General features: G+C 43.6%; 2 protein-coding genes across 7 annotated transcripts in view; one reads left to right on the top strand and one right to left on the bottom strand.

Annotated features, from left to right (window-relative positions):
* The first annotated feature begins 699 nt into the window (after nt 1-699).
* Nucleotides 700-8,463, top strand: LOC118361391 (interferon regulatory factor 4-like). 3 transcript variants are annotated; one of them, XM_035741280.2, is made up of 9 exons: nt 701-980; nt 1,068-1,241; nt 4,310-4,505; nt 4,671-4,756; nt 4,928-4,979; nt 5,075-5,173; nt 6,337-6,723; nt 7,011-7,129; nt 7,438-8,463. In XM_035741280.2, exons 2-9 carry the CDS (start codon nt 1,068-1,070, stop codon nt 7,492-7,494), a joined length of 1,170 nt encoding a protein of 389 aa, XP_035597173.1. In that variant the 5' UTR covers nt 701-980; the 3' UTR covers nt 7,495-8,463. The 3 variants fall into 3 exon arrangements, with proteins under 3 accessions (XP_035597174.1, XP_035597173.1, XP_035597172.1); XM_035741281.2 differs by having other exon boundaries at nt 700-1,241; nt 5,111-5,173; XM_035741279.2 differs by having other exon boundaries at nt 701-1,241.
* Nucleotides 8,464-8,958: 495 nt separating this feature from the next.
* Nucleotides 8,959-21,906, bottom strand: part of LOC118361390 (ataxin-1-like) — a 45,000-nt gene continuing 32,052 nt past the window's right edge. For 2 of the 4 annotated variants that reach the window (XM_052483114.1, XM_052483111.1), the window contains exons 2-3: nt 10,403-12,157; nt 8,959-10,141 (exon numbers count right to left, since the gene is read on the bottom strand). In XM_052483114.1, the coding sequence (XP_052339074.1) occupies nt 9,713-10,141; nt 10,403-12,016 (2,043 nt within the window). In that variant the 5' untranslated portion in view covers nt 12,017-12,157 and the 3' untranslated portion in view covers nt 8,959-9,712. Of the gene's footprint in view, nt 10,142-10,402; nt 12,158-15,645; nt 20,923-21,906 lie in introns of those variants that run through there. The other 2 variants (XM_052483113.1, XM_052483112.1) reach the window with 2 other exon arrangements.

Genomic DNA, 21,906 nt, shown 5'->3' with positions numbered 1-21,906 from the left:
CAAGCCCGTATTAAGAAAAGCCATATTGCAACCTACAGTATGTTGTGATAGCTGCGTCGTTTGCTCTATAACTCATTTGTTCATACGCCGCTGTGATATATACGATAAGGCTGTGACAACAAAAAGACAACGGATGGGTTATAGAGAAAACAACACAAATATCACATCGTACGGAACCGTAGGTTGTAATATGGCTTTTTTTTTTACTGGCTTGGCTTCCTCAGTGATTTTATCCACACACCGCTACTGGCACACATCACCACTGCTGCTTCCAGACTCTTACTACACTGCACAATTTGCACACTTGCCCCCAGCCCCCAGCCCCCAGCCCCAATTGTGCAATCCTGTAATACTTATGCTAAAATATTTATTCTATTCTACTGGGCCATTTACTATATGTTCGTATTCTTTGTTTAAAAAAAACGAACTATTACATCACGGTTGTTGCATCGTCAAGAAGGGAACCTGCAAATAAGCATTTAGTTGGATGACGTGTCTACCATGTGTATCCTGTACATACGACTAATAACACTTGAAACATTTTTTGAGATCAGTTGTTTCAGACATAGGCTATCACCGTGTGCAATAACGGAACGTACTGCATAATGTTCTAAAAGACATCTCCGAGGCAAATCGTTTGTTTTGTTGATTTTTTAAAAACTTCACACCTCGCTTTATTTTCACTGTAACGTCACACCTCCATGCACTCTGAGAGCTACCTGAGCCTATGGCACGTAGGCCTACAACTCTAGTCGGAAACTGAAAGTATTCTAACTTTAGCCCACTTACTTTCATTTTCGTCTTGAAAGGTGTCCAACCACTCCAACAATGCGTGGTGATTACCGTCATGGGCACATTTAGTTATAATTTAACTAAAATAAATAGTTGAAAAGATTGATATAGCCTTATTGAAACAAATACATTTTGTTTTTGCCTGTTAGTCTACTGTAGGTACATGTACAAAGAGGGATCATGTGATTGTGAGTAGACTACTTGTGGTCTGTACATGGCCAATAACAACTTTTGAATATTCTTTTTAAAGTATTAATTTAAAACATATTTTCAAGATGGAGAAGGCAGGCACGAACATGCATCTGAGAGAGTGGCTGATAGCGCAGATAGACAGTGGAAAGTACGCAGGACTCACCTGGGAGAACCAGAACAAAACTATGTTCAGGATCCCATGGAAACACGCGGCAAAACAGGACTATAATCTGAATGAAGATGCAGCCCTTTTCAAGGTTAGAATGTTTATTTTTTCTAGCCTATTTTGTATTTGTATTTTTTAGGGATCCCCAATAGCTGTTGCCTGGGCAGCTACTCTTCCTGGGTTCTTGTGAGTTATGCATGGGTTCCCTAGTAGTTTAAAACAGACAGCTCGGTACATTCAAGTTGTCAACACTTCTTACAAAACATGTAGTGATGAAGTCAAATTCTCTTCCACTTTGAGCCTTGAGAGATTGACGTGCATATCATTAATGTTAGCCCTCCGTGTACTTTTAAGGGCCAGCCGTGCTTCCCTGTTCTGAGCCAAGTGCCATACTTTGAAGTCCCTCTTTATGGCACCAGACCACACTACTGAACCTAATTTAAGCCTACTTTCTAGTAGGTTTAAATTGTCTACTGTCTAGGTGTGACAAAACTATGGCCTGCCTTGTTGATAGTGGTGTTAGGAAGGCAGAGTAGCAATTTATTATGGACAGACTTCTGCCCATCTTAGCTACTGTTCTATCAATACATTTGAACTTTATTTAACTAGGCAAGTCAGTTAAGAACACATTCTTATTTTCAATGAAGGCCTAAGAATAGTGGCTTATTTGCCTTGTTCATGGGTAGAAGAACAGATTTTTACCTTTTCAGCTCAGGGATTTGATCTTGCTACCTTCTGGTTACTAGCCCAACACTCTAACCACTTGGCTATCTGCTGCCACAAATTCATGGTTACTCCAAGCAGTTTAGTCACCTCAACTTGCTCAATTTCCACATTATTCATTACGAGATGTAGTTGAGGTTTAGGGTTTAGTGAAGGATTTATCCCAAATACAATGCTTTTAGTTTTAGAAATAGTTAGGAATAACATATTCCTTGCCACCAATTCCTAAACTCAAAGCCAGTGGCATGCAATTAGTAAAGATTGAAAAAGTAAGGGGCCTAAACAGTTACCCTGGGGAATTCCTGATTCTACCTGGATTATGTTGAAGAGGCTTCCATTAAAGAATACCCTTTATGTTCTGTTAGACAAGTAATTCTTTACCCACTATATCGCAGGGTGTGTAAAGCCATAACACCTACGTTTTTCCAGCAGCAGACTATGATCAATTATGTCAAAAGCTCCACTGAAGTCTAACAAAACAGCCCCCACAATCTTTTTATATTTAATTTATCTCAGCCAATAATCAGTCATTTATGTAAGTGCTGTGCTTGTTGAATGTCCTTTCCTGTACGCATGCTGAAAGTCTGTTATCAGACTTCGTTTACTGTAAAATAGCATTGTATCTGGCCAAACACATTTTTCACGAGGAAGTTTACTAAGGGTTGGTAACAGGCTGATTTTTTGGCTATTTGAGCCAGTAAAGGGGGCTTTACTATTCTTGGGTAGCGGAATGACTTTTGCTACCCTCCAGGCCTAGCGGCACGCACTTTCTGGTAGGCTTAAATTGAAGATATGGTAAATAGGAGTGGCAATATTGTCCGCTATTATCCTCACTAATTTTCCATCTAGATTGACAGTTGGTGGCTTGTCATTGTTGATAGACAATAATTATTTTTTCACCTCTTCCACGTTCACGTTACGGAATTCAAAAGTGCAGTGCTTGTCTTTCATAATTTTGGCAGACACACTTGTGTAGTGTCAGGATGTGTAGTGTCAGCATTTGTTTTGGTGGCATGCCTAAGTTTGCTCATCTTGATTACAGTTATGTTTTTGCATGTTTGTCTAGGTACATGTGCAAAGAGGGATCAAAAACATAACTCTATCCTTTATTTTACATCATATTTGTACAACATTATCAAATAGAGACTCCCCAGAAGATCCATGCAAAATAAAACTTGTGCTGTGACGTGGCAAAATGTTGTCCAATTCAATGCAGATTGATCAATGTTATTGATTTCGACCCAATGAATGCATTGATTTTGGATGCCCATGTAAATAACAGTGCGTGTGAAGAGTTTATTTGCTTACGGTTACCTTCATGTGTGTAAAATACTGTTCTCGGATGTTATTGAACAGATTTTTAGATGTTTACGAAAATGTTTTTTTTTGTTTGTTTGTTGCTGGTGTAACAGTATCATTTTAAACCTTCCCCTCGCCCATACCCGGGCGCGAACCAGGGACCTTCTGCACACATCAACAACAGTCACCCTCGAAGCATCGTTACCCATCGCTCCACAAAAGCCGCGGCCCTTGCAGAGCAAGGGGAACTAGTACTTCAAGGTCTCAGAGCAAGTGACGTAACCGATTGAAACGCTATTTAGCGCACACCGCTAACTAAGCTAGCCGTTTCACATCCGTTACACTGGAACATATTCTGTATATTTCTATTTGACGGTGATGTTTTGGTGGTCTCACCTACTGTAGCTATCTTACAGTAAGACAAATGAATGCACTTGCATAAGTCACTCTGGATAAGAGTATCTGCTAAATTATTAAAATGTCACATGTAAATGTTATACATCATGTAGATCTCATAGTACTGTATTGAATTATTTTCATAATACATTTTTTTTATATTGATGTCGCAATGTATAATTTGTTAAATATGACTGTGTAAAACCTAGCAGTACTACTTATTTCTCTGAATGTGAGGCAGATATATAGGATTTTTGCAAATGCTGAAATGAAACCATCAAGTGATTTTAAAGGGAAAGGGGACACCTGGTCAACTGAATGCATTAAACTGAAATTAGTCCTCCACATTTCAACCAACCCCTCTCAACCAAATACGTCTGTCATTGCCATAGTGAGAATTTCTTTTTTTTAACAATAAAAGCTGATTTACCAACATTTCTGAAAATGGATATATAGCATTTTGGAATGAAACTCATGTTTACACTCAGTCCTCAGTGTAAGCCACCAACTTATTCCTTATGTCTCATTTGGCACTAATATGCACTCAAATGGTTATTCATATTGTGTGTGTGTGTGTGTGTGTGTGTGTGTGTGTGTGTGTGTGTGTGTGTGTGTGTGTGTGTGTGTGTGTGTGTGTGTGTGTGTGTGTGTGTGTGTGTGTGTGTGTGTGTGTGTGTGTGTGTGTGTGTGTGTGTGTGTGCGTGCATGCATACCTTTATGTGTTGTGTTTCCAACTACCAGGCGTGGGCAGTGTATAAGGGGAAGTATCGAGAGGGGAGGGACAAGGCAGACCCCACTTCCTGGAAGACTCGTATCCGCTGTGCCCTCAACAAGAGCACAGACTTCCAGGAGGTCCCAGAGCGCAGCCAGCTGGACGTCTCCGAGCCCTACAAGGCCTACCGTATCCAGGCAGAGACAGCGACAGGCAGATGCTCAGGTACCAGTAGCCTCCATTTTCAGTCTTCTCATGAAGCACGAGTCTCATGAAGCACGATACTCATGAAGCACGATACTCATGAAGCACGAGTCTAGAGAGCACAGAGACCCGTACGGGTTTAAAGTGTGAGTAATTACTCTCTAACCCTCGTTCTCGCTCTCTCAGAATCTCCTGAAACTGAAAGTCAGGTGATAATCCAGACCAGGAGCTCCAGTGCTCACCTGAGGAACACCATCACACACCATCCACAGGTAACGCAACGGTTTTGTTTTCAATGCTGTTTGACAGGTGCATAGTTGCTGCCATCTAGAGGACACCTATGGCAATAATTTTAGATTTACGTAGGGATGAATTTTGCACACTTGCACTGAATGTTCCGTAACAAGTCAGATGATTTGCTGTGAATATGTGTTTCCCCTCAGTTTGGCTGCCATAGGGAATCAGAGGAAAGGGATGGAAGAGTCAACCCCAGTGGTCAGTATCAGCCTCCATGTATGTGTGACTGGTAGCTGAATCACTGAACAATGTTGAATTAGATATGATATGTGTTTGTGTTCTCTCCCGTCAAGGGGGTTTGGACCATGTACATTACTGTTCCAACACAGGGACTCCCCAGATGGACAGCTCTGCTACCTTCTCCATATTCAGCCCCACGCCACAGATCTCTGGTGAGACAATACACTGCAGAGTTATTCAAATTTGAGTGGGTTAATGCTTGATTGATTGATTGATTGATTGATTGATTGATTGAAGGCCCTATGCAATCAAAAATGTGATTGTCCTGTGTTATATACAGTACCAGTCAAAAGTTTGGACACATGTACTCATTCAAGGGTTTTTCTTTATTTTTACTATTTTCTACATTATAGAATAATAGTGAAGACATCAAAACTATGAAAAAACATGTGGAATCATGTAGTAACCAAAGAAAGTGTTAAACAAATATTTCATATTTTAGATTCTTCAAAGTAGCCACCCTTAGTCTTGATGACAGCTTTGCACACTCTTGCTTTTCCAACAGTCTTGAAGAAGTTTCCACATGTGCTTAGCACTTGTTGGCTGCTTTTCCTTCACTCTGTTGTCTCTGATTGGGAACCATATTTAGGCAGCCATATTCTTTGGTTGTATTGTTGGGTGATTGTCCTTAGTGTCTTTGTAACGATCTAGTGTTAGTTTGCACCAGTTTAGGCTGTTTCGGTTTTCATTACGTTTATTGTTTTTGTATTGATTCGTGTTTACTTTGTTTTTATTAAACACGAATCTCAATAGCCACGCCGCATTTTGGTCCGACTCTCTTTGCCATACAGAAAACCGTTACATTATGTCATAGTTTTGATGTCTTCACTATTATTCTACAATGTAGAAAATAGTCCAAATAAATAATGAGTAGGTGTGTCCAACTTTTGACTGGCACTGTATATTATTCCACACTGTGAGGTTGAAATAATACTGTGGAATTGTGAAAATGATGAAAATGTGTGTAAGAAGTTTGTAAGTGTTTGAAAAGAGCCTGAGATTTCTGTCTGTTTTGGTGGGATGGAGTTTTGGCCTGTCTGGTGACATCACCAGGCGATAAATGAGTTAATAGACCAATGAGAACGAGAGTTCCAAACCTCACAGATAGTTTTGGCAAATGTCTTGCTTGAGAATTACTCTTTCCTAAGAATCCATTTTTGTTAATTTTTTACCATTTCAATTGAAATTGATCACGGTAAGGTGCTTAATTGTTACCTATGAATTATTTGATATTGAGATAAAAAGGACTGGATTTGGACCTTTAATTAGTATGTGTGTGTTTGCATTGCTTGTGTCTGTGTTTGCATCTGTCCAGACTTCCGTGTGCGAGTGTGTCTTTTCTACCAGGACCAGCTAGTAGTAGATGTGACCACCAGCACCCCAGATGGCTGTTTCATTCTACATGGTCAGGTGCCCCTGGGGAACGAGAGGATCTATGGCCCCTGCACAGCCCAACAGGTCCCCTTCCCCCCTCCAGGGGTCATCCACCTGCCCCCCGGTATCGCTGAGGCCATGGGCCGCCTGCTGCCCCACTTGGAGAGGGGTGTCCTGGTGTGGGTGGCTCCAGATGGGGTGTTTATCAAGAGGTTCTGCCAGGGCAGGGTGTATTGGAGTGGCCCTCTGGCCCAGCACACAGACAGGCCCAACAAGCTGAACAGAGAGAGGACCTGCAAGCTGCTGACTGCATCTATATTTCTGAAGGGTAGGGGCTTCACTAATACAACTTCTGTGTAGCAAACAGATGTGATATGGTGATTCAGCGAAACTGGCTCCCGGTCAATCCCTCTCTTAGTCTCTCTCCATCCTTCTCCTTCCCCCCCCAACAAGATTTAGATGCAAGTGGCTGTTCCACTGGGTGTCATAGGTGTTTGCACCAATTTGTAAGTCGCTCTGGATAAGAGCGTCTGCTAAATGACTTAAATGTAATGTAATGTAATGTCTTTCCATCCCCTTCTCTCTCTCCACCTCTCCCGTTCCCTCTCTCCACAGAGCTCCAGGACTTTCTCAGGGGGGCGGGACCCAGACCTCGCTATGAGATTGAGCTCTGCTTTGGGGAGGAGTTTCCCGACGCCAGCCCCCTGAAAACCAGGAAGCTGATCATTGCACAGGTGGCTAATGTAATGGGGTCAGGGGTCACTGTGGATTAGGGATTTCCCGTGCTACAGCAACTGACACTTTGCCTAGTTTAGTGGGCCCATATTTACAGTATGTTGATTTTGTAATTTTTGTCTGTACAATGTTATTATATTGTTATATAGTATTAATATGAAAAAGTTTTTAATTCTATCAATCCAGGTCTTTCCCTCCCATTTGAGAAGTAAACTGTATGTAATTCTACAGTAGCTACCAGCAGAGGTCATTGTAGTCCTAGTCAGTGACAATGTCTTCCTGTCTGTGTGTGTGTGTTGGTGTGCAGGTAGTGCCCCTGTTTGCTGTCAACCTACTGCAGAGGTGCCAGAGGTTGGGGCCATAAGAGAGACCACGCCTTCACACACACATCACCATGGGGGGAGAAGGAAAAAGGGTCAGTCACAACCCTCTCCCAGCACTGATGAGACCAGGACCCATCTCTAAGTAAACACTTAGGAACATTCCCCCCTGGTACCCTCCTGTCCCAGTCTAGCCAGCCATGATGAGGGGTGAGTCGAGTGTCGAGACACCCCCCAAAAAATATCTGAATTTGGCTGCCTGTGTAAACACACTCATAGTTTTCTTAACCTACAGAAGTTGAAATATTGGTTTTATTTTTGGGTTTGACAATATAATCTACAGATAATGTAATCATTTTGCCAGTATACAGTATGTTTGATATCTTTCCTTAATATTTTCCTCATTTACGTTGTGTGAGTAGAGTATGTTTGTACAGTATCTTATATAATATGAAAAATGGCAGCTATTCATTCCTCCATTTCCCTCATAATCAACTTGTGATTGAATTGTATGTGCAGCTAGAGTCTAGTAACTATATCAATGGTTTTATATCCATTGTGTGATGTATGGAACTGTGACAGACGTATAGACCTGCCTATAGATCAGGTTAATCATTACAAATCTTTAAACCACTAAAAATGATTGAAATAAGAAACGTTTTATCTTGTGCCATGAATTAAAAATAGTTGTATAAGTGCACATTGCTTGAATGCTCCCATAGTTTAATGGCAACGTTTCAGTCACCATCGCTCTTTGTCAGGAAAGATGCCATTATTATTAAATGTCATAGTATGGGAGTGTTGGACATAATTCTTTTCCTATGACATATGTCCCCTACAACTAAGATAGTACATTGGCTGTGTGTACAACACTTTTGATCATGCATGTATGGGGTATGAAGTCACCTCATTCAGTATAAATTCATAAAGCTTTTTTTAATTTTTATAATTTCTAGCGAACATCATATAACAGACTCACAATTTCAAAAATATACAATTTTTATAGCTATAACATTTACAAAGAAAAAAAAAACATAAAACAGGTCAGGTTTTTTTTTGTTTTTGAAAAAACAAACAAACTAAAAAAAGTTGAAAAAAACTAAAGTGAAAGAGTGTGCTGAATCAGAAAAGATACCCGTATCTGAGTTTTAAAATACTTTCAATCGTTTTTTTTTTCCCTGCGCTCAAACGTATACAGTACATGGAGAAAAGAAAGGGGAACAGAAGGGGTACAGAGTACAGTACAGAGGGGTCAAGTGTGTGTTCACAAAGCATCCTGTTCCAACCTGTTATTAGCACCATTACTCTCCCGCCGGTCCATTTTTTTTTAATGTATTTTTTAATGGAAAAACACTCTCGGGGTCAAGGCGAAGTGACACAGACCCACCTGTGTGGGAGAGGATTGTCTGTTACGCAATTTTCATTAGTGTTTTTCCTTTCACTGAGATAATGTTAAGAACATATTGGAGGGCAATACCTTGGCGAACAAGAGATTAACATGACCCCCCCGGTAACGAGAATAGTAAAAAGGCGAAGAGTAGCTGATACATTCATTTACCTTGCCTGCCCAGACCCACTGACCGATGGACTGACTGACTGACTGACTGACTGACTGACTGACTGACTGACTGACTGACAGTCAAACTTCGTATCAGAAGAAGCGAGAAAATCTAAAACTGAGAACGCATTACGAAAGTGACAATCAGAGAGGTTGCATTAAATCGGTTTAGCATATTTATAGAACATCTGTAATGTAATATATAGTCATATATTTATATATATATATATATATCTCTCTCTCTCTCTGCAATAGACATCTTCAGTAGAGCCTGCTTCCATAACCCTGATAGAAAACCGATACCCTGCAGAAAACACTGTCAGTAAGTAGACGTGTGGGACAACCATAACAAAAACAGTGTCTCACTCAACGTCTGTCACTGTGGAGCTCTCTGGGAGTCCTCAGACAGCTACCCCTGTCAGAGGTGTGCTAAGCGGAGAGAGGGGAAAGAGGGACGAAGAAAGAGGGGTAAAGGCTCATACTTTGGGCAGCAGTGTGGACACAAGTAAAGTTGCATTCCTTTGTCCTTCCCTGCAACCCTGCCTTGTGGTCTCTCTACTGTGTGGCCATGTGTGTGCTCTAGAGACAAGGAGGGTGTGTTTGTGCTTGCATGTGTGTGTTTCTGTGTGTGTGTGTGTGTGTACGTGTGTAAGCTCTACTGCCGCTTCCTATGCTTGGAGCCGTGAGGTAAATTGGTGGTCTTGTCAGTACCCGGTAGCTTCGGTAGTTCCAGTAGGGGGTAGGAGGTCGGGGGCGGACCATCGCCTCTTGCGTGAGCGTGGCTGCTCCTGGGTGGGAGGTTCTGCAGGGGGCAGAGGAAGAGGAGGAGGGGCGAGAGCAGGGGAGGGATGAGAAAGAGGAGGAGGAGGGGGAGGAGGGGGCATGTCTTCCCTGTGTGAGCTGGCGCCGGCCCTGGCCCGAGTGTGTGTGCGGTGGCCCCGCGGGGCTGTGCGTGTGTGTGAGTGTGTGTGTGTGCGAGGTGTGTGTGAGGGGGTGAGGGCCAGGCAGATGTCTCCCTCGCTGAGTTGACGGCAGGATAGGCCGTAGAGCTGGGAGGTTCTCTGGGGACAGCAGGAAGACCAGCCGCGGTCCCGCACGAAGAACGGGTACTCCACCAGAACTGTTAGTAACTCCTACACAGACAGAACAGCAACAACATATTCACAACAGTGCTGGGGATATACATCCCTTTATACTAAGGAGATGACATTTAAATTATGATTTGAAAAATCCTTGTTGTAAGCAAATTTGTCATATGTTAACATGTTTGAGTGATTGGAGAGGATTGCAAACGTTTGCTTATGTAGTGAATGACCAGTGCCTTTATTATAATATATTGTCTCGAAGTGACTCAGATAGAGAATAGAAATCTAGAAGATAGATGAGCCCCTGACCTGAGTGTTGCGGTCTGTGAGGAGGACCTGCAGGTGGTTGAAGCCGTGTGTGTCGCTGGGGGCGATGAGCAGAATGGTGCAGGTGCTCAGGTGGAACTCCGGGGAGGTGTTGGCACTCCTTAGGAAGTCCTCCGTCCTCAGCTCCTCCACACGCTTTAGACGGCCCCCTACCAGCTCAATCAGAGATCCCTTGGCAAAATGAGGTAGGAGTGCTGGGGGGTTGTGGTGGTGGTGGGGGGCAGGGGGTGAAGTGGCCGTGAGGGGAAGGAGGGGGGAGGCGTGGGGACGTGAGCACTGCCGCCCAGGGGAAAGGTCTCCGCTGTCTTTGTCTCTGTCTCGTTCACTGTCTCTCTCCCGGTTGTCTCTGTCTTGTTCACGTTTTCTCTCTCTGTCTTGTTCTCGTCGTCTGTCTCGTTCTCTGTCTCGCTCTCGTTCCCTCTCTCTGTCGCTCTCAGTGACGTGGCTGTTGGGCTGCCCCTGAGGCGAGTGCTGTGAGTTCCTCATGCTGTGCAGGCCGTACTGAGGGCTGCCTGAGGGGCTGTACAGGGGGAAGGGCTGAGCCTGGGGGTTGAGGTGGCTGGGCTGTAGGGTAGAGTACATCGACCCCAGGGAGTAGTAAATCTGGGCCTTAGCCGGAGAGCTCCCCAGGGGGTCCAGGAGCTCCCCTCTCCCTGCCCGGGGGTCTGCCCGATGGGGCTGGGGCCTGCTAGGGATCAGGGTGAGGGTCCCAGGCTTTGGCGTCCCACGGGGATCCCTGTCCTGCAGAGAGGAATGTGAGTCAGGGCCCTCCGGAGGTGGCGCTCGGGAATCTTGGAAAATCGCAACCGTCTGAGAACGTCCCGTGGGATCCTCCTGGTGTCTCCGCCGCCCGTTGGCATGGGAACCGTGGAGGCTGCCGCCCAGCCTGGCCCTGCCTCTGGGTTCGTTCCCGTACTCTCCTGAGGGGGGCGCCACCCTGGAGGCAGAGGCAGTCCTGCTGTCCGGGCCATCCAGCCCGTTGGGCCTCTTGCCCAGGTGTCTGTGTCTGCCTTCAGTCATGGAGGTGTCAGGACGGTAGAGCGGGGGCTGGCTGAACAGGTGGGAGGGGGAGAGGAGAGAGGAGCTATAGTCCCTTCGTTCTGTGTTGAAATAGGACCACATCTCTCTGGAGTCAGCAGGGAAGGGGCTCTTGAAGGAGGAAGAGGATGAGCAGGGTGGAAGGGGAAGGGGGATTTCACCTCGGAGCCACCTGGAGTGATGGGGGAGTGGGGAAGGGAGAAGATCATCCCTCCAGGAGGGTGAGCCTGACCCCCTCCTCTCTCCTACCTGGCCTGGGAGGAAGGGTAGAGGGACAGAGGGGGTGTAAGGCAGGTGCCATGGCAGGGGGAGGGGGATACCAGGGGGTGGGAGGGGAGGTGGGGGAGAGGGTAGCAGACTGTGGGGGTTCGTCAGAGCCTCGTCGCTGTTCTCCCTGCACCCCTCATCTCTCCCTGAGCTGCCGGCGGGCCGGGTCCTGAGGGGCGAGGCGGGCGGTTTGAACTCGTCCAGGAGTGTGCGCTGGTCAACCGAGCCCTGCCGGGATTCCCTCTTCTTGGGGGGGAGGCACTCTTTGCCGCGGTCGGGGCTGGGATTCATGGGTGAGCGCCAGCGGCGGCGGGCGGGGGCGGCTAGGTTACATGGGACTCACGGGAAAACGAGGGCCGCAGAGAGAGGGGAGGGCCTCGACACGACATCACTGTCAGATCACTGACACCCTAGTCCTGAACGACCTATCACCTACACAGAGAGACAGGGGAGGAGGGGAGAGAGAGAGTGAACAAGAGAGGAGGGAGACAAAGGGAGGTAGCCGAGAGAAAGAGAGATTGAGTGAAGTGTGAACATCTCAGAGTGAAATGTGGACTGTCTATCAGGCCTAGCTGTCAAGAATTGTTAGGACTAAGCAGTCAGTCAGCTCTGATACCCACAAACATGCAAACACCAGACACAGATTGAGGCAGAGCGATCTACTGTGGAAATAGACAGAGAATGTTTATCTCGCCTGTGCAACATTGTAACCATGGGTACTCAAGTACTATTTGAAAAGGTCCGGTCACACAAATTTCCTTGGTGGCAAGGTCCAAATGGATATTGTAATTTACTGTCAAAGAAAACAAACCCCCCCACTTTACAACTCATACGACTCCAAACTGTTCATACTGGTCACACTCCTCTTGTTGGCAGAGAGACACTTTTTGAAGTTTTAAAGCAACTTTCCATATTTTGCCATTGGGCAGAGAGAAAATGTTGCAGTTTTTAAGCTCATTTACCATAGTTTATGTGTGTTCATATTATACCAGGGGTCAAAGCCCGTGTGTATCGACCCCGTTCTGGGTCCGGGTTCGAACCCTCAGTCAGCCAGTTGAGTATGTATGGCTGCTGTAATCCTTTGGAGGTCGGCTTGCAAATACAACGATGCAGAATTTACTGAATTGAGCCCTGGAGTCTCTGAGGTCAACAGAACTTCAAGAAATCAACCCCCAACCCAATGAAACGTCAAGCTCACAAACTCTGGCTCAACACATCCTGCTCAAGGGTGTCGTAGTTGCTACACATAATACATACATTGCTGGTAATGTGGTGAGAAACTCTCCGATTGACTGGTCTCGTTCAAGAAGCACATGAACTCCCACAAGTGCTCTAAAAATACGGCATGCATTGTGCGAACAGTGCAGTTCCGAGGCAGTGCGGCATAGCTGTATAAACATACATGCTGTACACACTCCCGGCAGGATACCTTTCATCTCTCTCTCTCTCTGAGGATTAAATATGGAGATATGGTTTCATACTATTCTCATGAACCGCCTCCCTCACACCCCTGAGGGCTGTTCCTCAATGTCCTATTTACTACTGCACGTACACACACACACACACACACACACACACACACACACACACACACACACACACACACACACACACACACACACACACACACACACACACACACACACACACACACACACACATGCATATATGAATGAAAAAACGCGGGGAAGCACGGAAACACACACCCCTCAGGCAGCTATGACTCAATCTCACTCCCCCAGCGATGGACAGAGCTGGTCACCATCCATCCTAAACTGAGAGGAACACTGTTGGTATCGCCGCGGGAGGTGGTGTGTGTATCTTTGTGTGTGTGTGTGTGTGTGTGTTGACACGTGAGAGTATAATTTGCTTCCGTGTACGTATCAGAGCTGAGCAGCCCTGCTTCGTTCAGTGTGGAGCGCGTGGGAGTTCTGTTAATTCTTCTCCAAATGTTCTAAATGAGCTGCTTTGATGTGATGGCTCCACTTAGCACAGCTGTTCCTGCCGCCACCGTTACTGCCACTGCCACCGCCGCACGCCGCCCGCCGCCCGCCAGTCCTCCCCGTCACTCAGCGCTCGGCTCGTCCGCACGCCTGTCTGCCCCGACTGAACCCTGCCTACTCTCCCCGTCTCGCTACGCCAAGCTGTCGCCATGGAAACTGAGTCCACATAGGGAAGACAGGTTACATTGGGATACTCTCTCCGGGGAGAGCCGGGGAAACTGTCGCTCGTCACCTACTCAAAGTTCCACAAGAAAACACACTCTAAAAGGGGGTTGGAGCAGAGTGAAGTGGAGTGGAGTGTTCAGCTGTCTCAGTTGAAAGACTGCTGCTTTGTTCAGTGTCAATCAATCACTCCATATGGACGAAAGATAAAGTACACCAGGCATTGACTTAAGTGTTGAGGGGGTGGTTGGACAGTCTGGGATATACTGCAGGTTTAAATTGAGTAGAATTACTGGGAATTGAACAGATTTTTTTTGACAAGCACAACAGACAAAATGAGCAGATTTCTCAGGTGAAGCAACAGCATTTTGTGACAATGCCGCTTTGCAATTTAGCCCTTACCTGTATTGATGTGGATTAAACAGGGTAGAGATAACGCTAACATACTGAAAGAACTACGGTATCCATGGAAATCCAACACGCAGGGGCAACAGGCGAGCTGTTTCACCCTGGAATGTCCTGAAACGCCTCAGGACTTTATTCCAACTCACCAGTGGCTCACTTCAACAAAGTTTCATAAATCAAACTTCCCCTGAGACCAAAGCAATTGTGAACTGTGAAATGGTATGTAGAGAATATTGTTTATGGACTGCTAGATATCAAAGTGTATCAAGAAGAAAATATGACTGCTCTCTGCTGTAGTACAGTGTTGGTTTGCTGGACAAATACACTCTCGGGGGCATGGTTGCAGTGAACAGTGTTCCGCTAAATAACCCGGTAATACACATGTGCCAGCTAATCCCATCAACTGGAGCCACAAGGAGTAAAGAGGCCAAGTCAAATCAGCTCCAATGTACCTGTCAGGCTTCCATCCCACAGCAGCGGCATGACAAGGGAATCATTTGGGCTGATTCTGATGCTCTCTGAGGAGAACCTTTGCAGATTCACTCTAAAGCTAAAGAAAAACTCCCTCACCTCCCACACAGTAGAGCTGATAAGGCACACACACACACACACACACACACACACACACACACACACACACACACACACACACACACACACACACACACACACACACACACACACACACACACACACACACACACACACACACACACACACACACACACACACACACACACACGCACAGCAACACACACAGCCTTATCTCATAGCAGTGTGGTTGGATTCAAATAAACTCAAACAAATATCAACATGCTTTGATGTCATTGAGAAATGTATGACTTTCAAAAGATACATTTTGAAATATTGGAAAGAATGCCTGAAATTCCTCTCATTCTCTCCTGCTTTCCATCACGCTTCTCCCTCTCCTCTTCACGGTAAATAAAAGCATTGTTGTATTAGTAGTGCCCTGTATGAAAGTAAGACAGTCCCTCCATTCAGCATCTGACCACAGGGAGGACCCAGAATGACTCACAGCCATTCTACCTCCGCTGTCGAAAACTAGATCAACAGGTGCGACCACGCCGACATAAGATATACTCTATCTCCACCTACACTCTGAAACAACATCTGTATGAAAATCAAAGTCAACCCATTTGAATCCTTATCACAGATCTGATGTAAAAAAAAAAGAGAGAGTAAAGCATTAACTCCAAGGGTCAAGTTGCTATGCAGCAACAAGTAGTCAAATCCGTGTACAGCTAAACAACATTGAGACATAAAAAGAGCGGTTGAGAACACAGACAACAGATGGGTTGATGGAGTTGCTTGTGATGTACAGTAACTGACCTTAGAGTGGGCTGTTGACCAGAGTGTTGTCCAGGTGTTGGTGGTCATACATGCTGCAGCCCTCCTGGGTTAAGAACCTCTAGGGGGGGTCAGGCGCCTCTCCACAGGCTGCTTCCTACTTTACCTCCACAGCGCCAATAGAAACACCAACAACAGCCACCAGTCACACGATGCCACAGAGCTCCGTATAAGTGAAAAATAGCACCAGCAAGACCACTGAGAAGCTGCGAGCTTCTGTGTGTCAGTGTGTGTATGTGCGTGAGCGTCTAACTGAGACTGTGTGTTTGTGTGTGTGTGTGTGTGAGTGTAGGGCTGAGGAAATGAGTAATATCTAGCAGTGAGAAACATGTCTGCTATGCATCGCACCACATAAGCAGACCAGTTGCTGCTACCGCCCACTCGCCTTACTCACTGCGAAAGGGGTGGACACACAAAGATGTACACAAACACACACACACACACGCACGTATGCACATGCGTACGCACTGCAATCCTCTTTCTCACACTTCTACACAAGTGTGTCTTGTCTTCAATAAGCAAGAGGGAAGAGAGAGGCAGAGAGATAGTTGATGAGTGTGTTGATGAGAGACAATTGAGGGAAATGGGGGGGTCTCATCCCACACACACTCTCAGACCCAGGCTTCAGCTGCTGCTTCTGACTCAAAGCTAGACCTCACATCTCTCTCTGCCACACACACACACACACACACACACACACACACACACACACACACACACACACACACTGCCGAAGGAGTGCATTGGAACACACAGTGCAATGATTCAACCTGTGAGAGGCTCATGATGTAGTATTGTGTAAAGGAGCTGCTGAACCATTGTGATGACTGAGATCAATGATGAAGCCCATTTAGTGTACGGGTTGAAAAAGCAGGCATTGAACAGTGTGGAGACCCTTACAAAAAAAATATGAAAAACCTGTGAGAAAAAATACAAATGGTTTTCGGACATATGTATGAACAAATCACGTGTGAAAAATGTGTCACGTGAAAAAAATAAGAGGAAAAAAAATCACATGAGTCAGACACATGGTTTTTGGTAATATGAACATTCACATGAATTTAAAATGTTCACATGCCTCAGATACATGGTTACATTTAACATACAGTATTCTGTTCCACATGTGTGCATTTTTAAGCAGCAGGATTCGATCCCAGGTCTCCCACAGGAGAAGACAATGTCTTGACCATTTGACCGACCTGGTTTTTCTCTTCCAATGTATACTTATTATCAATGAATTAGAAATAGGGCTGACCAACGTTAAAAAAAAATATAAAATTAGCAGAATTTTTACATAAAGCACCTCACAAGAATATTGACGGCTTGAAATTTTCCAAAGTAACATTCATGTTAACATACATTTGTTTTTGTAGCAAACACATTCACACATTTTCAAAGAGATAAAAATCGGTTTTAATAATAATTAATGATTACATTTGTAAAGTGCTTTTCAGTATACAAGAATAATCTCAAAGTGCACAAAATACTGTAGTAAATCGAAAAATAGTTTAAAAAAAACTAATATATCTAACCGTATCATGAAAGCAACAATCAAAGTCTAGGAGGAAGGGTAGGCCAGTCGATAAAGCTAGCTAGCTACTTAGCTTGGCTACACTCATGTAAATGGAAAATCTCATTTGTTTTTCATTCGGTAAAAACAATTCAATTTGACATCAAAATGACCAAAAAACTCAACACAGTTTAAACATGTTATCTCTAGATTTTGAAAATGTAACCATTTTCCCACAAAACGGCTTTATTACAGCACCGCCATTATCTTGGCAAAGGAGAAATGCTCACTAACAGGGACGTAAACAAATGTGTGCACAAAATGTGAGAGCAATACGTGTTTTGCCCGTATGGAAAATGTCTGGGATCTTTTATTTCAGCTCATGAAAAATGGGACAAGCACTTTATATTTTGCGTTTATATTTTTGTTCAGTATGAATACTGTTCGTCTTGAACTTCATGAAATGGGTTTCCATGGCTGAGCAGCCTCACACAAGCATAAGATCACCATGCACAATGCAAAGCGTCGGCTGGAGTGATGTAAAGCTTGCCGTCATTGGTCTCTGGAGCAGTGGAAACATTCTCTGCAGTGATGAATCCCGCTTCACCATTTGACAGTCCGACGGACGAATCTGGGTTTGACGGATGCTACTGTAGGAGAACGCTTCCTGCTCGAATGCATAGTGCCAACTGTAAAATTTGGTGGAGTAGGAATAATTTTCTGGGGCTGTTTCTCGTGGTTTGGGCTAGGCCCATAAGTTCCAGTGAAGGGAACTCTTAACACTACAGCACAGAATGACATTCTAGATGATTCTGTGCTTCCAACTTTGTGGCAACAGTTTGAGGAAGGCCCTTTCTAGTTTCAGCATGACAATGCCCCCGTGCACAAAGTGAGGTCCATACAGAAATGGTTTGTTGAGATCAGTGTGGAACACCTTGACTGGCCTGCACAAATCCCTGACCTCAACCACATCGAACACCAATGGGATGAATTGGAACGCCAACTGCGAGCCAGGCCTAATTGCCCAACATCAGTGCCTGACCTCACTAATGCTCTTGTGGCTGAATGGAAGCAAGTACCCATAGCAATATTCCAACATCTAGTGGAATGCCCATTATTTTAGAATGAGATCTTCGACAAGCAGGTGTCCACATACTTTTGGTCATGTAGTGTATAATTCCCCCGGTGTACAAATGCATAGATTGCGCTTTCATACTGCTACAGTGCTATTCTTGATTTTATAATATTTTTACATTTTAGCTGTTTGGCACTTGACTGCATTGTTAGTAGCTAGTAACTTAAGCTTTTTCAGCACAGTTATAACGCCTGATAAACTGTGTACGTGACCAATAAACTTTGATTTGATTTGATTTGACATGTAAAACTGCAAATGAGATTTTCACATGTGAAAATGCAATTCCACATGTTGGCCATTTGGTCTAATGGTCAAGACGTTGGCTTCTCAAGAGTGAGACCCAGGTTCTTATCCCGGCAGTTACAAAACCACATGTGCAATGTATAATATCATGTGAAAAGTTCAGAAACCACATGTCTGACTGAAAAATGTACATGTGAGAAATCCATGTACAAATTCACACGTGTCCAAAAACCCACGTGTCTGATCCCGAAAATGAGTTTTTCAGCAGGACAATGAATGACCAAGAAGGAGAGGGATGGAGTGCTGCAACAGATGACTTGGCCTCCACAATCACCCGACCTCAACCCAATTGAGATGGTTTGGGATGAGTTGGACCACAGAGTGAAGAAAAAGCAGCCAACAAGTGCTCAGCATATGTGGGAACTCCTTCAAGACTGTTGGAAAATCATTCTAGGTGAAGCTGGTTGAGAGAATGCCAAAGCTGCCATCAAGGCAAAGAGTCACTACTAAGAATCTCAAATATAAAATATATTTAGGTTTGTTTAACACTTTTTTAGTTGCTACATAATTCCATGTGTGTTATTTCACCGTGTTGATGTCTTTACTATTATTCTACAATGTAGACAATATTAAACACAAAGAAAAAACCATGGAATGAGTAGGTTTATCCAAACATTTGACTGGTACAGACTATGTGTCTGAAAACCACGTGTTTTCATGTTTCTTTTTTTGTAAGGGCACACACAGATGTAAGGACTGGGGAAAACCCAACCTGCAACATGTAAAGTGGAGTTATGCACAGAATCGATCAAAAACGCGAAGATCACACAAAACGTGTGGGCAGCTACAATAATTCACTGATGCTGTGGAGTAGAGAAAACATGAGAACTTTCACAATCTGTTAAATGCTTTTTTCATAATTCACTTTGACAAAATATGAACCAATAAACAAGCAGCAAACCCATTACGTCAATATGCTACTATAGTTATATATAATATTGTTAAGTTTCTCTTGTTTCATGTGAAAAATATAATAACATTTTCTAATAACCAATAAATAAATAACCCAAGTGTACTTTTTGGGGGGAATTATTGAATAAATCTGTTTAAGAATAAGGACTTTTCCAGACCATTGTTATTTTTGTCATTTATTTATGAATGTATTTATTGGTACTAAATAAACTATGAACTGAAATGATGAACTGAAATTCTGAGAGATTTTAGATATCTGAAGGGCAAATACAATACTACTTCAAATTGATTCTTATTTCTTTGCATATTTAACGTTTGATATTTGTTGAAAATGACTATATAGGTGACAAAGTAAAAAATGATCCATGTCACTGTTTTCAATCAATTCCTAATTAAATAGAATGAAAATAAATAACCCATTTAAATGGATTACCTTATGCCTGTGTTAATTGCTAGGCATGTTGATGTCTTTGTGCAAAAGAAAACACGTTATTCCACCACGGTTATTCATTTGAATCCAATTGTGTTGACTGAAAAAAATAGCAATTTCTCAAAGAAATGTGCTTTTCTCTTGTAATGATTTAAATGCAATGCAATCCAATGCACTGTGTCTATATGAAGGGTTTATACTGTGGCTTAGGGAGAAGGAAGAAGTAGCGACTGTTTATATTTTAGCCACAAACTCTAATATAACAATAACTAGAACTGTTCCCCCTATTATTCTTTCGCTTCTTCTTCTTCTTCTTCTTCTTCTTCTTCTTCTTCTTCTTCTTCTTCTTCTTCTTCTTATTCTTATTCTTATTCTTATTCTTATTCTTCTTCTTCTTCTTCTTCTTCTTCTACTACTACTACTACTACTACTATTACAGCTACTACTACTACAGTAATACTACTACTACAAATACCACTCCTGTCAGTTAAAATAACTTTAATTACTTGAACTACCAATATTATCCCAACATCTATGTATGTGTAATAAAATAAAATACAATCCAAATTCTTAATCTCATTTCCATGTATGCTTGATAAAGTTCCAGCGATCAGCAGTGTGTAAATATAGAAGCAGCAGTTCAGTCATAGCGAAAGGGGAACAGAGAGCGAGCACAAGACTGATCAAAGTGTTTGTCTTTACAAGTCGATGGAGAAATGACTGTACAAATTGGGCATTGGTTGCCCTATGCCATTTCTTTCCATATTGAGTGCATATAATTGAGTTATGCACAGTTGAGTGCATGTAATGCATTTCTTACACTATAGTGTAAATGACAATCAAGGAGAACTTGACTTTGTGCTTACTCCACCTGGTCACAAATCAGACACACACAATCTCATACTCTCTCAAACACACACAACTCCACCTAACCATGCAGAACACACACACACACACACGCACGCACGCACGCACGCACGCACGCACGCACGAACACACACACACACACACACACACACACACACACACACACACACACACACACACACACACACACACACACACACACACACACACACACACACATTGAGATTGAGGGCCGCACCCTGCTTATAATTTCTGACCTTTTGGTAGGCTATTTGCTAGTCAACTTCTCTATAATAATATATGTATATGTAATATATGTAATAAGATACATGCAGGTTCTCTTCTGTCATTACCTTTTGCATTAGAAGACTAAATAAACCCTGGCTCACCAGAAAAATGTCATAAATCAATAGAATCTAGTTGACATTGGTAAAGTTATCTCAGCTTCTCTCGTGCAGCAAAGACATTTAGGGACCGGGGAGAAAATGCAATTACCGTAAAAGAAACTGGAAAGATTTTCCATGCAAAATGTTATGGCATCAGTTTGATCGGTTTTAAGGACATTAATAGCTGTTAAAACTACCCAACATGTTTTTAATAAGATTTCAGTTTGACCTGGATGCATATTTTATGTGGTTGAAATACTGTGAGCTTTTTTAAAATGCTAATTAAGATAAAACCGCCGCTTTTTACAGACGGTCCCTAAGAGCACATTCATTCTGGTAAGACGTTGAATGCAACACATTTCTCCAATCCTGTTCCTGAGTCAAAACGTACATTTGCTGTATGATTTTAGTTCGGCACCAGTTAATACCAGGCTATGTGAGAGGTTCTAGACCGACCGTCAGTGTCCAGATTTCAGCTAGGCTACTATTCCATTGGACCAGTACAGTTCCCTTGACGTGCCATTCCCCGGTCTTGTGATTGCCACGCTTGTATAGCGCACCACAACCATCACAACATATCCTGCAGTGCTCTCATCCTCTTTCAGCACTTCACCAAAGCTTTCCCGCCCTTTAGACTACCACTCTGGCCCTCGCCTTTTATTTTCAACTCACACTTTGGCAGCTTTTCATCTTACTGAAT

Source organism: Oncorhynchus keta, chromosome 28, assembly GCF_023373465.1.
Source record: "Oncorhynchus keta strain PuntledgeMale-10-30-2019 chromosome 28, Oket_V2, whole genome shotgun sequence".
In the NCBI taxonomy this organism is placed as follows: domain Eukaryota; kingdom Metazoa; phylum Chordata; class Actinopteri; order Salmoniformes; family Salmonidae; genus Oncorhynchus; species Oncorhynchus keta.
The sequence above is the reverse complement of the archived record's forward strand: the minus strand, read 5'-3'. Positions and strand labels throughout refer to the sequence as shown.